Source organism: Protomyctophum bolini (genome assembly GCF_963924005.1).
Source record: "Protomyctophum bolini genome assembly, chromosome: 24".
NCBI lineage: Eukaryota > Metazoa > Chordata > Actinopteri > Myctophiformes > Myctophidae > Protomyctophum > Protomyctophum bolini.
The window spans coordinates 7,003,961-7,021,713 of NC_137885.1; the positions used below are offsets into that span (position 1 = coordinate 7,003,961).

General features: G+C 43.3%; 1 protein-coding gene across 2 annotated transcripts in view; it reads left to right on the top strand.

Annotated features, from left to right (window-relative positions):
• Positions 1 to 12,673, top strand: part of LOC308311405 (sentrin-specific protease 7-like) — a 28,269-nt gene extending 15,596 nt beyond the window's left edge. For both annotated transcript variants that reach the window (XM_080758093.1, XM_080758094.1), the window contains 10 exons: positions 1,905 to 1,951; positions 2,112 to 2,228; positions 3,077 to 3,190; positions 3,989 to 4,081; positions 4,680 to 4,813; positions 4,985 to 5,037; positions 5,544 to 5,587; positions 10,028 to 10,108; positions 11,067 to 11,217; positions 11,337 to 12,673. In XM_080758093.1, the coding sequence (XP_080614219.1) occupies positions 1,905 to 1,951; positions 2,112 to 2,228; positions 3,077 to 3,190; positions 3,989 to 4,081; positions 4,680 to 4,813; positions 4,985 to 5,037; positions 5,544 to 5,587; positions 10,028 to 10,108; positions 11,067 to 11,217; positions 11,337 to 11,474 (972 nt within the window). In that variant the 3' untranslated portion in view covers positions 11,475 to 12,673. The remainder of the gene's footprint in view (positions 1 to 1,904; positions 1,952 to 2,111; positions 2,229 to 3,076; positions 3,191 to 3,988; positions 4,082 to 4,679; positions 4,814 to 4,984; positions 5,038 to 5,543; positions 5,588 to 10,027; positions 10,109 to 11,066; positions 11,218 to 11,336) is intronic.
• Positions 12,674 to 17,753: the final 5,080 nt, after the last annotated feature.

A 17,753-nucleotide genomic window follows, 5' to 3' on the forward strand; every position in this document is an offset into this window, starting at 1 on the left:
AATTCTAGTGTCCATGACAAAGAAAATATATGATTATGAAGACAATAAAGACTATTATTGTCATTATTATTGAAGGTGGTTACAGTCGATTTGCTCAGTACAATAGTTCGGGGTCATATTTAGAGTGTGTGCAGGGTTGAGTATGTTGAATCTAGTTTGCGTTAATGAGGATTTAGTTGATGAAACAATGAAATAAAATTGCGATAGTATTCAGTGTGAGCGGGGCAGACGGCCTGTCACAGCCAGATTTGGGAGACCAGTAGCTTTTGTTGTTGCGAGACTTTCGTGGTTGTTTTCGTCTCAGATTTTGTCCGACGGAGCGTCACAGTATAAAGGTCATTACACACTGGCGAATTAGCGACGCGATGCGAATAAGCGATCTGAAAATGCGAAATATTGCATGTTGCAGTTCGCCTGCGAATCTCTGCAAAATACGACACCAGAGCGAACAAATAAAGAGCGAAAACGGTCGCACATTGGTCGATGTGGAAGCTTGCATGGACTTCAATTGGTTTTTTTTTAAATGCGAATTATTCCCACGAATATATCGCGTCGCCAATTCGCCAGTGTGTAATGACCTTAACTCTTAACGGGAAACACAAAAGTAGGAGCTGAAAGTATCGCTGAAGGGCCCCGCTCAATACTGAATTATTGTATATATCTGCTACTTTTTTTTTTTAAACAATTTCATTTATACATTTTCAAGACATACTTTACAAACAATCACATCACATACACATATACACACACAAACCCTTCCCAACCCCCCCCATTCAAAGGAAAGAAAAAGGGGGAAAAAAGGAAAAATAATACATTTACCACAGAAAGAAAAGCAAAACACACACAAATGAAAATAATACTATACAATAGATCACAGTTAAGAGTTTTTTAGAAAATACAAAAATGAAATAAAACATTTATGTGCATACATACTTCAGCCTGTTAATGAACAAAAAACGGTTGCCACATTCTGTCGAATACTTTCGTTTTAAGAGAAACGTCATTCCATTTCCATCTGTAGCAGGTTGGTCAATTCTGCTAGCCATACATTAAAAGAGGGTGCTTCCACTCCTTTCCAATGGGTCAGAATATTCCTTTTTGCGATAACCAGGCCATATTGTATGGCTTTATGTTGGTAGTATGAGTCAGAAATGACAGGTCTTGAAATCCACCCAGAATAGCACAGTAGGGGTCTGGGGTGATAACACAGTCAAACACGTCTGAGAAAAACTTAAAGATGTCACTCCAAATTTCCCAGGGCCAAGTGCATATTATTTTGGGGGACGTTGCTGCTATGAAAACATTTGAGAACTAGAACGGAGCAATTCTGGGAAATTGCAAAGTGTGAGTTGCAAGGAATCCATTTGGAAATCAATTCTGTCTTATTATATAGGTATATATATTCCTCAAGGCACGAGGAATCTACTGGGACCGCATTTATATTATATATTGTGATGCAGGTGTGGGCAACCTGGAACAACACATTTTCAGATGGGGCTCGGCGGCCAATTACATATATTTTTGGGGGTCCTTGACATGAAAATGTTTGAGAACCACTGATATAGAAACATGGCTTTTTCAGAATAATTTTATCATCTACTTCTACAGTTTTTAAGTTGCTTGATTCAGTATTTACATACTTTATGATATTAAATTAGATCTTGAAGCTACAATGGGTTTCAAGGTAGAGGTGTATCAAATATATAAATAATACTAAATCAAGTGTTGGCACATCTATTGTACATTCCACATCAGAATGAAGTTCAGAGGTGAGACACTAGAGGGGGGAAGAGACCTTCACAACTTAATGGCTGTGGTTATTTTATCACACACTTGTTTCACTGTATTATCCTTGTTTCTGTCTGTCTGTCTGTCTGTCTGTCTGTCTGTCTGTCTGTCTATAGGTGAGTTCCAGACTGAGAAGAAGGGCAGCAAACTGTCTCACTACCAGGTAAAAGAGTTCTGATTGGTCAGGCTGCCGGGTTGGGGAGACCATTACAAAATATATATATACACAAATATGACAATACGACGGCTTCTGATGAGGTGTGTGTGTGTGTGTGTGTGTGTGTGTGTGTGTGTGTGTGTGTGTGTGTGGTGTGCGTGCGCAGGTTAATCCAGTATCCGTTGACCCAGGGTAAAGGTCGCATCGCCGTGACACTGGAGGATCTGTCCTGTCTGAATGAAGGAGAGTTCCTTAACGATGTCATCATAGACTTCTATCTGAAGTATGTTCATTCATTCATTACATGTAGGCCTGACGTCGAAATAAATAAATAAAATATTCTAAATCCTGACAGTTTTATTAAAAACCCATGTTTCTATGTCAGTTGTTCTCAAACATATTCATGTCAAGGAACCCCAAATATACTAACTGTATATGACATTGGCCGCCGACCCCCATCTGAAAATATGTAGTTATTTACATATTTACATATTCTATTAACACACATCATGGACTGGTGTTCAGGCATAACCCAGTCTGGGCGGGTACCCTTTTTGGTATTGTAAGCATTATGTTATACTATAGCTGTTGAAAAATAGCAGATCTACGAGCTCATAGCAAGCTTGTTTCTATTTTAGAAAAATCGAGAAAATGTGTTTAAATCTCATATATATATTCTAGAATATATATTCTTTCACAGTGAACGTGAACTCAAATCTTTGCTTCTGGGGTGGGGGGGTCCCTGGAACAACATATTTTCAGATGGGGGTCGGAGGCCAATTATGGGTTTTTCAGAAAACTCTCAGGATGTAGAAGGAATTTGTAGAATCGTCCACGGGTCTAAATGGGATGATTAAACCCATTCTGGACGGGAACCCCCTTTTGGTGTTTTAACTAAGCATTATGTTATACTTTAGCTGTTGGAAAAATAGCAGATCTACGAGCTCATTCGAGCTTGTAGGTCTGTAGGTGCCTCAAATCTTTGAATATATATTATCACAGAATGGACATTTTAACTCTCATCTTTGCTTCTTTCGACGTCAGGGCTACATGGATAAACCTCTCTCCCTCCTCCCTCCCTCCTCTCCCCTCCCTCCTCCCTCCTCTCCCCTCCCCTCCTCTCCTCTCCAGGTACTTGTTGTTGGAGTGTTCAGGGAACCTGTCTGAACGTTGTCACGTGTTCAGCAGCTTCTTCTACAGACAGCTGACGAAGAGAAGAACCACTGAAGAGGAACCACAACCTCTGTAAGAGAACCCATTGTTTTAACCCTTCAGAATAAGTTAACCCATTCTGGACGGGAATGTTTTAATCCCTTCAGAATAAGAGAACCCATTCTGGACGGGAATGTTTTTTAACCCTTCAGAATAAGAGAACCCATTCTGGACGGGAATGTTTTAACCCCTTCAGAATAAGAGAAGTCTTTCTGGACGGGAATGTTTTTAACCCTTCAGAATAAGAGAACCCATTCTGGACGGGAATGTTTTAACCCCTTCAGAATAAGAGAACCCATTCTGGACGGGAATGTTTTAACCCCTTCAGAATAAGAGAACCCATTCTGGACGGGAATGTTTTAACCCCTTCAGAATAAGAGAACCATTCTGGACGGGAATGTGTTTTAACCCTTCAGAATAAGAGAACCCATTCTGGACGGAAATGTTTTAACCCCTTCAGAATAAGAGAACCCATTCTGGACGGGAATGTTTTAACCCTTTCAGAATTACAATCGGAAACATCTTTATTGTCACATCACAGTTTTACAAGTAAAAAAAAGTGGGTGAAATTCATTTTACATCGTGTTATTTATCCAAGACTCAAAGAGAGGGAAGGAGAGAAGGGGGGGGGGGGGGGGGGGGCGGGTAGGGGATGATTCAAGAAGATAAATAAGAAAACACACACGGCACACTCGTAGGGTCTCTTTTAGCTAAAATACAAACAGCACAGGCTTCGGGTCTCTTATCTTATTGGGTTTGAATAGTTCTACAGACTCTTGTCGTGTGTGTGTGTGTGTGTGTGTGTGTGTGTGTGTGTGTGTGTGTGTTCAGGGACAAGGTCGGCAGACATCAGAGGGTGAAGACTTGGACTCGAAACGTCGACATCTTCGACAAAGACTTCCTGTTTGTACCTGTCAATCAAGAGTAAGTCGCAAACAAATCACTAGTCCACGGGATGTGACGTCGCCATCTACAGGATGTGATGTCACCATCCATATAAGCTTGTGGTTATTTCCACTATTAAAATAAATAAAAGGTATTAACGCTTTGTGTGTCCTTTCAACATTTTCAAAATAGTGACCCAGGGTGCCCAATGTTATTTCTGACATTTTATTTAAAAAAATATATAAAAATCACAAAAAATATGTTTTTTTCTTTTTTTTTCAAAGACGTCCACAGACGTCCTGGGCACCACATAGCGGTAATTCCCAGGACGTCTGTGTGTGGATGTCTTGGGCACACAAATTGTTAAGAATGCACGTCAAAGTTGTTTGACTCTGCGGGGTCAAGCTGGCAGGGGAGAGGATTCTAAATCCAGTTCTTTTCCTTGAGCACGTGCATAACGTGAGTGGCAAAGTGGCATATATAGTGAGTTAACATAGTTTAATGCAATCCAATAGGACTTTTCTGTTTGGATGTATGGGCTGTCAAGGCCAGAGAGTATATATTTTTGCCACTCAGTATAGGCGTTCCTCCTGCATGACTTCCGGGTATATGACCATGTTCTCCTGATGTTCTGCAGGGCTCACTGGTACCTGGTCGTGGTGTGTTTTCCAGGGCTGGTCAAAGACCAGCTGGAGGAAACCAACTCCTCCGGCGGGTCGACGACGACGCTCCTTGAAGAGCAGGGGGTGAAGAGACCTCGCCTCACAAGAGGTATACAGTACGCTGCGTGTGGTTAACTATACTGTTCTTTTTTTTTTTAGCAATGTTACTTACAATGGGGTTTGGCAGTGCCACTCGTTGGAAACGGATATTCAAAAACGCACAGCAATTGAAAGATTGAAATATAAGCGAGTTTGGTTTTGAGTTTGTTTTGTTTTGCAGATATGCTACCCCGATGTGTACCACCCCCTGTGAGATCCCGAGGACCACCCCCTGTAAGTATAATAGTATTATTATTATCATCAATTCATCCAATGTTATTTTGATACTAATACAACACACATTATTGTAGGCTTATACACCACCTGATTCCAACACACTTTGCTATAGTCTAGGATGGCTCAGGGTAGAAGACAGTGTTTAGGATAGCCTGGGGTCCACCTATGCTTTCTATGGCATAGGCAGCTCCCAGCAGGGCGACATGAGACTAATTAATTAGAGCGACAGAGAGAAAGAGAGGTGTGTGTGTGTGTGTGTGTGTGTGTGTGTGTGTGTGTGTGTGTGTGCGTGCGTGTGTCAATTTAACAAAGGTTCAGACGATCAGAAATCAGCAGAGAGTGATCAACGTTTGCGCTACTCTATGCCGAATTGAAGTGGACTCGGTCCCAGACTTGGGTTTCCGAAGGCTAGGTTTAGGATGGTTCAGGGTGGAAGACCACACATGGTTCAATGTGTATCATTGAACCATTTCTGGGGGTTCAATGTGTATCCTTTCTTCTAGGAGTGCACCATGCTGGGGTGGAAGAAAGAGACAGTTTTAAAGAGGTAAGAACTATATCGTACAGATTCCGATCCCCGTAACTTGCGTATTGACTGACAGATTATTTCCCCCGTCTATGTATGTTCCCTGCCACAATAGTCCATTCAGTGACTTGCCTTATTCAAGGGGCAACATTTACCCTGGTTCTTGACCTGGACGTTGGCGAACGGCTAAACACTAAAGAACCCTCACGTGGGAGAAACGCGACCGGCATCGCTTTTGTTTTGAGCCATGAATAAAGCGTTTATTTTTATTTTTATATATATAATTTTTATCTCACGATTTTGTAACCCATTTTTCACCCCCGTGTCAATTACCTAATGTGATCCTTGGCTCTACACACCCTCCGCCAACCTGGGGAGAGCAACGGACTTGAACTCATGCTTCCTGAGTGTCCAAGTTGCTCCTTTACACCTAACAGGGGGGAGTTTCCCCGGCTGGACGTAGCGCGTGGAAGGAACACGTTATTCCAACCAGTTCCTTTCCCCTCCATCCGGCGCCCCGGCTGGCCAGGGGGAGGCAGTTTAGAGACCAGGATTACTGCATGTTTTTTGTGAGGGTACCTACCCTATAGGGGACACGGGGAGAAAATGCAAACTCCACACAGAAAGGCCTTTTCGCCAACCCCGCCTCGGGTATGGGCACTGGTGACGCGGAGGAGAGAACACGCCGCCAGCGCCCACAGCGTCCCGAGCGGGAAAGCGTTTTTGATCAGTTTTAAAAATCCAGCTCCTACTGGAGGAGCGGTGGCCATGTTTCCTGTCCAGTGCCTGTTTAGTGCTAGCTATAGCGCCCGGGAGGTTTTTGATTGATTGATTGAAATCTTTATTAACAGTTTGCAGAATTACAGTACATTTCAAGCACAAACTCAATACAAAGACTGTTAACTGTGAGTGGACGACCCAATTAAGCCTTACACTTGTTTACAACAGGGTCCACATTGTTCAATTCATCAAAACATTTAGAGACAAACAAATAGACACTTCTATGTAGTTAAAGAACAGAACAGGAATTCATCATATAGGAAGCGAAAAGGGAAAAAAAGTATATATACAGTGAGGGGAACAGGGGGATAAAAGAAAAGAAAACGAAAGACAGAGTGTAGGGCGCCTGCACACAACACCATGCGTTGATGCCATGTGTGCATATGTGCAGGCACCCAACACCACGTCCATACAAAAACATAGTACAATCCATAGTACAAGGACAGAGTGTAGGGCGCCTGCACACAACACCATGCGTTGATGCCATGTGTGCATATGTGCAGGCACCCAACACCACGTCCATACAAAAACATAGTACAATCCAGATACAAATTCAGCTTTTACAGAGGCCAGTTTCGAATTGCAGCCATCCGTAGGTGCCCTTTGAGAGCAGTTTTGAAGGAGCCAAGGGATTCACATGTCTTAATGACTGTTGGTAGGGCGTTCCACATTTTGGTCGCATAGGAGCGAAAAGAATTTAGTCCCTTGTTTGTGCCGAATCTGGGTTGTACATGGTTTGTTGCACTCCCTCTGGTGTTGTGGGTGTGGACTTCGTTTACATTAAGGAAGTATTTAGACAGGTACATGGGTATCTTGGTGGTGTATCTAATCTTGTGGACCAGACCCATTGCAAGATGCTGTACTCTGTCGTCGACCCTAAGCCATCCCAGCCTGTCAAAGTGGGCAGGGGTGAGGTGGGTTCGGGGGGTGAGGCCAAGTAGGAGCCTGACCAGTTTGTTTTGGGAGGTCTGGAGCCTTGTTTTAAGGGCCTTTGAGGTGCTGTGGTACCAGGAGGTGGATGCATAGTCAAAGAAACCTTGTACAAGGGCTCCTGTTAAGGTCTTCAAGGTGTTTTTGTCGACCAGTGAGGAGATCCTGTAGAGGAATCTTGTTCTTTGATTGACTTTTTTGATTACGTTGGTGGCCATCTTATCACCGGAAAGATTGGCCTCCAGGATGGAACCTAGGTAGGTAATTTGATCCTTCCGTGTGATAATATCATCACCAACTCTAACCAAGAAGCCATCTGCCTTTTTGAGATTACTATTTGATCCGAAGAGAATGGATTCAGTTTTTCCCAGGTGTAAGGATAGTTTGTTATCAGCGAGCCAGGTGCAGATTCTACCGAGTTCAGAGCTGAGGGTCTTTTCAACCTGCAGTTTGTTCCTGTCCGAGACCAGCAGTGCTGAGTCGTCTGCGAACAGGAACAAGTTGCAGTCACAAGCTGAAGTCATGTCGTTTACATATATTAGGAACAGTAAAGGCCCTAGTATGCTTCCTTGTGGGACGCCACAGCTCACTGGGAGGGGGGGGGACAGTGTTCCGTTCACTTCCACCATCTGTTCTCTCCCCTCCAGGTAGGATTGCATCCAGCTCACTGATGTGCTATCAAAACCAATAGCTTTAAGCTTGTTAACCAGTATGGAGTGGTTCACGGTGTCAAAAGCCTTTTGGAGGTCCAGCATGACCATGCCGCAGTATTTTCCAGCATCCACCTCGTGTTTGATGTGGTCGCTCAAATAGAGAAGGCATGTGTCAGTGGAGTGGGATGTTCTGAAACCAGATTGGAACTCGTACAACAATTTATTAGTGGCAAGATACTTTTCAACCTGTTCATAGACTATTTTTTCCATCACTTTCGAGATGGAGCTTAGAATAGAAATAGGGCGGTAGTTGCCGGGTTCTAATTTGCTCCCTTTTTTGTACAGGGGGGTTACTTTGGCCAGTTTAAAATCTCTGGGGACCTGTCCTTGTTTGATGGAGAGGTTAACTATGTGGGTGATGACTGGAGCTATGGAAATGGCTGAGTCTCTGAGAAATTTGGAGGGAATATTGTCATGGCCAGTGGCCTTGTGGGGTTGGAGGGCACTCAGTTTCTTAAGTACCTCCTCAGTTGTTACCATTGTCATTTTAAAATCGTCTTTACAAACACCTGGTAACCAGATGATAATGAAGAAGGACACGTTTCATCATTATTAATAATGACTTTAAAACTCGTCCAAACTCGTCTTTGCTCTTTGGCAGGCTGTGGCTTTGCTCAAAACTCGTCCAAAGTCATCATGTATTACAGATGTCGGGTCATTGTAGACCTGACATCCTATAATAATCCTATTGTTTCAATGTACAGATTATTGATTTGGCTGAATATTGAATATTCTACTGCATACATGGGAAACTGGCGGCCTGGGGCGCACATGCGGCCCCCACCTTCACTTACCCATTTAGGCCTGACCTCAAAATGTTATAAAAAAAATCTTCTAAATCCTCTGAAATAAATATTTTCACGATTTTTCAAAAATAGCAGACCTACAAGCTCATGGCGCGCCACTCGGTGGGGCGCTATGAGCTTGTAGATCTGCTACTTGTCAATAGCTACAGTAAATTACAACATGATGTTTAAAACACCGAAAGGGGTTCCCGACCCAAAGTGGGTTAATGCGGCACGCAGCTTACTATCGGAGATTCGGAACACTGATATATCATTTCAGCCGTTACAATTCCAAAGATGCAAACATGACCCACTTTAATTGCTTCAGTCTAAATTAGTAGCTTAATGATTAGTATTAAAAGGTCTTTTTGATGCCCAAAGTATTTGTACTTTTACTTCATAAAGTTAACATAATTAAAGGCATTTGAGAGGCATTTGAAATTAAATAGAAAATGTTAACTTTTCAGAATTCCAATTCAAAAATAGCAAAACAACATTCAGGATTTCAATTCATTAATATAGTATTTGTGTTTCGCTAAACCAATAACGGTGCAGAGGGGCGTTGCTCCAAATTTAGAGCCTCTAGACCAGAAATCACCTGCCCTCCGTAATTCAGCGTCAGTGCCAGTCAATGCATGGACACTAAGTTATTAGGCAAATTATAGTTGTTTAAAATGAAATACTCGTAAATTCATCACACAGACACACACATACAGTAACGTAGACGTTTATTAAAAAAGATATTATCCATATTTACATGACGGTAAAATGACGATTAGTATTATTATGACGGTATTCGGTATTATTTATATACTTAAATATTGCGGTAAACGGTAATATCGGTATATTGCCCAAGCCTACATGCTGTGTAATTGTATGTTGTGTAATCGTAGTGTGTATTACATGCTGTGTAATTGTAGTGTGTAATTGTATGTTGTGTAATTGTAGTGTGTTGTGTATTGTGTATTACATGCTGTGTAATTGTATGTTGTGTAATCGTAGTGTGTATTACAATCTGTATAATTGTGTGTTGTGTAATTGTAGTGTGTATTACATGTTGTGTAATTGTAGTGTGTTGTGTATTACATGCTGCGTAATTGTATGTTGTGTAATCGTAGTGTGTATTAAATGCTGTGTAATTGTGTGTTGTGTAATTGTAGTGTGTATTACATGCTGTGTAATTGTAGTGTGTATTACATGCTGTGTAATTGTAGTGTGTATTACATGCTGTGTAATTGTGTGTTGTTGTGTAGACCGTGCATTCTGGTCATGGATTCACTTAAACGATTGTCGAGCCATGAGAAGATTGAGAACGTCTGCAGACTGCTACGCGAGTAAGTATTATTATTATTTTTATTGAGGGGCCAAGCCAGAAGGGCCTATGGTCCCTCATTGTAGTTGTATGTCTTCTTTTTTTTTTTTTTTTTTATCCCCCGATTTTGTAACCCAGTTTTCTTTTCACCCAGTGCCAATTATCTAATGTAATCCTGGGCGCTACACTTCCTCTGCCAACCTGGGTCTTCTTCTTCTTATTGCAGTTCTGTTGCCATTTTGTGCAGTTTGAAAGACACTTACACCTGACTTTCTTCTGGGATTTTTGAGCTATTCGTGTGAAACGTTCTACACAACCTGTGGACCATTATCTGAAATCCCAGTTGAAGAGTAGTATGTACGTGACACAGCACAGACAACAATTTACAATTTACAATTTAGGCATTTAGCAGACGCTCTTAATCCAGAGCGACTTACATTAAGCAAGAACAAAAGCATGGGAATACATCACATAAAGACATTTATCATGAAACATGCGTAGCTAAGAAAGTAACAGTGGAATATCTATAATGAAACTATACATATAAGCTATACATCTATACTACTATGCTACACATATGTACTATGACGTGCTATGACTACTAGAATTGCTATCTAAGGGGGTGGGGTAAGTGCTATGGGCCATGATGGAGTCTGAAAAGGTGGGTTTTCAGACTGCGGCGGAAGATTGGGAGTGATGCTGCAGTTCTGACTGCAATGGGAAGTGCATTCCACAGTTTTGGAGCCAGAAGGGAGAAGAGTTTGGGACGTGTGGAGCGTTGTCCCGGCGTTTTTAGTGAGGGTACTTCCAGCTTCCCTGCGTTGGCTGATCTGAGTGAGCGGGAGGGTTTGTAGGGTTCGATCATACTTGCAAGATATGGGGGAGCCATACCTTTGCTCTAACTCTAGCTCTAACTGTGTGTGTGTGTGTGTGTGTGTGTGTGTGTGTGTGTGTGTGTGTGCACGTTTGTGAGCGTGCAGGTACATGCATGTAGAATGGACACAGCGCAGACCGAGCACGCGTATCTTCTCCAGTACCACCATGAAGAGCGCTAGCTGCACACTCCCCCTGCAGGACAACAGCAGCGACTGCGGTCTCTACCTGCTGCAATACGTGGAGACATTCCTGAAGGTGAGACTGCTGCCTGTCTGCCTGCCTGCCTGCCTGCCTGTCTGTCTGCCTGCCTGCCTGCGCTAGGCTGATATATATTTTTTTTCATATTGAACCCTCCATTCTGATTGGCTCCTCAGAACCCTGTGGTGCACTTTGACCTCCCGGTGTGCCTGAACAACTGGTTTCCACGGCAGCTGGTACGCAAGAAGAGAGAGGAGATTCGACAGCTGGTGATGGAAATGAACCAGCGCCAGACCTCGGACCAGCCACTCTGAACCGGTTCTGCTGCTGTGCACCCACAAACCTGCTGTGCTCCCCGAAACCGGTCTCAACCGGTTCTGTGCTGGTTCCCCGAAGAGGACATGAACTCAACCACAACAAGTCCACCCAGCAACCAGTCCATACTGAACCCAGAAACACATTTCTTTTTCCCAAAATGGCAAGAATAGCAAATATAGAAGTTAACTTTATGCCAAGCTTGTAGATCTGCAATTCTCGTTGTTTTAGTATTTGCGGTCGCGCTCTCAATTGACTCTCAACTCCCCGCGACAGAGGGCGCGCCGCCTGAGGCGGACTCGAGCGAGATCAGGCTTGCCGTGCCGAGCGTTGTGACGTTACCTTCAGCCGACTCGGCGCTGTCCGAGTTAACGCGGCGGTAGGACCGAGCGGTAAATCACCCCCACGGTTCCAAAATACCATGGAACTGATTCTGGTTCTTCAATCTCCAGGAACCGGGTCTGAAGGGTCCCAACCTTATAGAGTATATATGGATAGAGACGGCACCGGATTCCTCCTCCCATCCACTTGCATTAAGTTGCTCAAAAGCGCATGAGGCGATTTCACTCCTCCTTCCGTGTATAGGAACAGAGTGCATTCTGGGATGGATTTTCCCCAAACACATGAACGCGCTGCCGTTGACTATCATTGTGCCGTTTGTGCGCGTTCCGTTCACGTATGAAACATTCGTTCACGTGTCATGGCCCCAATAACATGAACGTGCGCAATGATAGTCAATGGACCAGCGCTGGCTCGAGCTGCAATACCAAATCTGGCCACTGTGTCCATTTCGCCTCAGGGTTTTTCCTCCGGGTGCCGTCCCAACCCTTGTCCACAAGTGAACACAGTCGCAACACTCCATAACCCCCTCTCTCACCCAATCCCAGCGATCCCTTACTCCCCTATCAGCCAATCGGAGTGCTCCTTACTCCACTTTCACCCAATCCCCAGCTCTCACTATAGTCCCCTTCCAGCCAATCGGAAGCCGTGTCTGGTTCCGGTGGTCCCCGCTCGTCCTAGGTATAAACAATGGCTGCCGGTTCCAACGCCTGCCTTGCTCGAGGTCCCGCTGTTCTAGCACTGTGAAATGCCTGGTTGAACAAAATACTACTAGTGCAAAGATGTATGCATATACTTTTTAAGTTTGTTTTGTTCTATTTTTCTATAATTTATTTGTGTGTTCAAGCTGATAATAAGTATTAATTAAAGAAGTGATATGTTAATAAGAGGAAGATGAAGTTCTATTGTTGTTGCTGTTTTTCCAGAATAAAGTCATCTCCAAGTGTGTGTGTGTGTGTGTGCGTGTGTGTGTGTGTGTGTGTGTGTGTGTGTGTGTGTGTGTGTGTGTGTGTTGTAATGGGAATTTTAGAATGCCAACTAATAGTGCCAGATATATGCATTATTGTGTATTTATCTTCCTTCCATTATTTAATCGATAAAATAATCGATTATTTAACAGTGTTGCATCATGTCTAAAGGCCTATTCATACTCCAGTTTTAGGTGATAAGGTGACCACCGAAAAGTACCGGAAACAACTTGAGGTCACTCCGGGGGTGATAAGCAACTCACCGGGGTGATAAGCAACTCACCGACGCTGATGGTGAGTAGCTTATCACAAATCTTTATGACAAAATAATAGCTTAATAATGTGCAACATGGTTTTCTCACTCGACAGTAAACAAACATACATTACAGTATATGGGTGTCTGCACATTTATGAAGTTACAATTTAAGGAAGAAGTTTTAACTGAGCATTTGGAAAATCTCAAATAATTTTTTGCCTTGCGTCAAAAGTATAATCGGAATGAAAATGCATCCGCATCGCATGGATGCACATCAGGGTTTCGGGGTCTCATGCCCCCTCACCCAGCCGGGGTGATCAACTCCCGACTTACGTCCCAGTAGCTACCCCCCGATCAGACACACTATAGGGGAAAGACCAGGGCCACGCAATCCGCCGCTCCGGAAACTACTCTGCCGGGACTGGGAGGTAGACCAATCTGGAGCATGGAAGGACAAGGCTCTGTGGGTTGACTCCGGTCCGGGCTCCTCCTACGTCTCACCAGGTCCAGGACCTGTGCTTTGCACCAGGCTCCTGCTCTCACCAGGTCCACTCCTGCTATCACCATGTCCATGGCCTGTGCGTTGCACCAGACACTTCGTTCAGCACTGGTGGATTCTTGAGCCGCAATAGAGGGTATGTGCATGCATAAAGTGAATGGCAAAGTGAACTTAACGTTGTTTAATGCAATCATATTGGACTTTTCTGTTTGGATGTAGTTGGATGTAGTTTTTTGGCACTCAGTAAGCATTCCCGCATAACTTCCTGGTTTGATGATGATGTCACACGCGTACCCTCTATAGTTCCGCAGGCTCTACCTGGGCAACGGTGGTGCTTGTATAGGCTCCGCTTGCGGCTTGAATGGCCCTCCTAAAGGCCCTTTTTGGGCTTCTAAGACACAGGCTGGGGCGCCAACCCATACTGCTTCTGGGTGCCATCTCTACATTCCGGTCTGTCACCCGTCTCTCTCTGGTATGGTCAAACCTTAAAAATGTTCTTTTTTATATCGCAGATCTACAAGCTCACACCACCTCCTCAGCGTTGGTGCAGCTTATATCTTATTTCACATTATTTATCTGTGGAACAAGAGTCAAAATAGATGTTATGGCTCAGCTCCTAAAACTGCTTTGTCAGGGCCAAAGTCAAATATAATTAATTCAGGGGGGTCCCCCCAGTTCACATGATTATTTTGGGGTGGGGGGGGGGGGGGGTCCCACTCCCACTCCCCAGTATCTTTAAATATGATTATGTTAGGGTAGAGGTGTGTTGGGGGGGGGGGGGGGGTGGTGGTGGAGTAACTTTTATTTTAACTATTATTTTGGGGTGGGATGGGGTCGAACGGTGGCTGAACGGTTAGAGAACCACGGATGCATCATTCAGTGTGTTTAAGGATTATGTGTTTTCCAGTAAGAGGAGATGAGAGGTGAGATTAAACCATGTTAGTGGATTAGATTATTAACACTCCACACACACACAGATTAATGATGACTGCATGTCTGCTACCACGTCTTACTAATGAGGCTTATAAGGCAAAGGCCAAATGTAAATTAGATAGCATGCGTCTATCTAATTAAATTAGATAGCATGTGCGTCTATCTAATTTCATGTAGATAGACTCCACCGTCGCCCGTAGCACCTAACCTAGCCTCGACGACCTTGCCGGCATATGCAAAGGCTAAAATACGCAATTTATATATCGCATGTTTTGTAGACATTTTGTAGCATTGTGTACTTATAGTTTCATTGTACATTATATTCATGTGACCAGATTTGACAGAGCCTGCCATCGCGCAAAATCCAGCTTTTCACCAGAGGAGAGAAACTTTATTTTTGTATTTATTTTTTCAAATACAAGACACAACACAACAGTACAAGACTGATAATGACAGCATATACGTAACAAATAACAAATAAGGGAATGAATGGGTGGGATTGTTGACCATCAAAGAGCAGGGAAAATTATAAATTCAATAGTGAAAGATGCACGGTTGCACCAAGATTTACAGAACACATACTCAACTATTGTAGTAGTAGTACTGCAAGTAAATGTTTTGGAACTTGGCTTGTGTATTCTGTCCGTCATGACGAATTTGTTCCATCTTGGCATCTCGTTGAGTCATCTTTTGAAACAGTTTAGAGACTTCCAGTTTATCACTATACATTTTTTTGCAGCCAACAACCATACTTTTTTTTCTTTTTTAAATCCAAAATGTGTTAATGGCACACAGGCAGACTCTTCACATACTAGAGCATGTCTGAAATAAATGTCAGAGCTTGTAGGTCTGCTATTTTTGAAAAACCGTGAACATTTGGCTTTAAATCTTTGAATATATATTCTTTCATGATATTTTTAAATGGGTTAATATTTTGATTTGTATTTGATGTATTACCTTGTGTTGTCCTTGCTCACTGTAAATCAAGCGGGATCAAGATTTACTTTATCTCTTAATGAATTAATGAATGACGTGTGAATGACTGCATGTCTGCTATACAGTCTCCATATTGTGTCTAATTAATTACATATCTTAATTGTACTGTATATGTTAATGAGCGTGAATGCATACACTATTACACTGTTGTTATCTTATCTATCTTATTGTTAGAGGTGTACGATATTGAAATTGTGACCGATATCCCATCTCCGATCATTTGCTTGCTTGTCACTCACTGAGACGGAGACAGGCAGACTGGCTGCTCTGCGAGTACAGCCTGTCTGTCTGTCTGTCTGCCTGTCTGTCTGTCTGTCTGTCTGTCTGTCTGTCTGTCTGTCTGTCTCTGCATGTCTGTGTGCGCAGCGTCTGAAGAGCACAGAGTCGGACAGGTTGCAGGTTCAGATCCAGGCTTATCTGGACGACGTGTTTGACGTGGGGACGCTTCTGGAGGACGCCGAGACCAAGACCGCTGCCCTGGAGACGAGAGTGGAGGAGCTGGAGGACAACGTCGCCACGGTAACTAGCCCATTCTGACCTGAGATCAGATTCATACGAGGTTTCCACTGGACAACACACTGGTCTGATTATAACCCATTCTGACCTGAGATCAGATTCTAAAAATGTCAGTCGTTCTTCGATTTTTCAAAAATAGCAGACCTATACAAGCTCGTAGCGCGCCACTCGGTGGCCTCGCTATGAGCTTGTAGATCTGCTATTTTTCAATAGCTAAAGCATGGCATGATGCCAACACCAAAATGGTTGCCCGTTCAGAATGGGCTATAGGCTAGGCCCCCGTTGAGACGGCAACGGCATTATCGGGGGTTGGAGAGGAGAAAAAAAACGCAACAAAATCAAACCCACTTCCATAGTCCATGTCTGTCTGTCTGTCTGCCAAGATTCGTGTCTGTCTCCCAGGGAAAGGTAATCTGAGACAAACACATCGTAAAGATTAGACAGATTTACCCCCCACCCCCACACACACACCCCTGTGTAATCTGTAAATGTTTCCACAAACACGCATGCATGCACAGACACCAAAGACTCATTCTCTCTCTCTCTCGTGCGCGCTCACACGCACATACTGTACACGCACACACGCACACACACACACACACACACACACACACACACCAATAATCAAACGCATACACACGTATACACGTCTAGCAGTGTAATTGGTTGCTATGGAGACTTGAGTGAAAACTGCGAAGGGAGAGTTTAGCAGGGGGGGGCTGACCTCATATGACCTCTGACCTTCCTACTGTGTCTGGGAGATTATCCTGATCAGACACGGATGGACAGACAGACAGACAGACATGTATTGGTTTTCAGGGGGAAATTCTGTCGTAAATTGAAACGGACTGAATTAGGAATAATAATGATATTAATAATTATCTTGTCTAGAGGAGAACCTGACAGAACTACGTATAGGGTTAGTTAGTAGGGTTAAGGTAGATGACTCTGATGTCCTACACATAAATCTATACATACTGTAAGGTTATGTAATAATAGTAATAAAACTTTATTTGTATAGCACCTTTTATGATGACATCTTAATAGCCTAATTTTTGTATAATGTTTTAGTTTTCGTTGCACAGTCTCGCCAGATCTCACACAGCAATGTTATTGTTTTTTGTTCTTTTTTTATTTGAATCTTAATTTAATACATTTGATTATTCTATTGATTATTTTATTTCTTACATTTGAATATTCATTCGAATATGGAATATCCGTTGGCAGAACTATACTACAAAGGCTCATTTAGCATGAGATGTAGCACCGAGTTGGTGGATTACCCTGATACTAACAAACACATACATGACACGTCATCTATACTTAAGATTGCGTAGCACTGCAGAGCATGTAGATTACCCCGACACTAACAAACACATACTGTACATGATAACTCATCTATACGTACGATTGCGTGGCACTGCAGAGCACGTGGATTACCCCGACACTAACTACACATAAATCTATAAGGTTACGTATAGCACATCAGAGGTGTATATCCAGACTCTTAACAAACATCTGGCTTGCACTGGGGCTTCTTTGAGCTCTCCCTAGCCATTCTGATACAGTAATTACCAGTAAGACGCGCAAACGCGGGAAGCGAACGCAGCTGAGACCCTGCAGATCATGTCTGTCTGTCTGTCTGTGTCCTGGCCCCTTTTGTGCCCATATATGGAGCTGAGTGGACCTGGCCCCTTTTGTGCCCATATATGGAGCTGAGTGGACCTGGCCCCTTTTGTGCCCATATATGGAGCTGAGTGATTGCTGATGC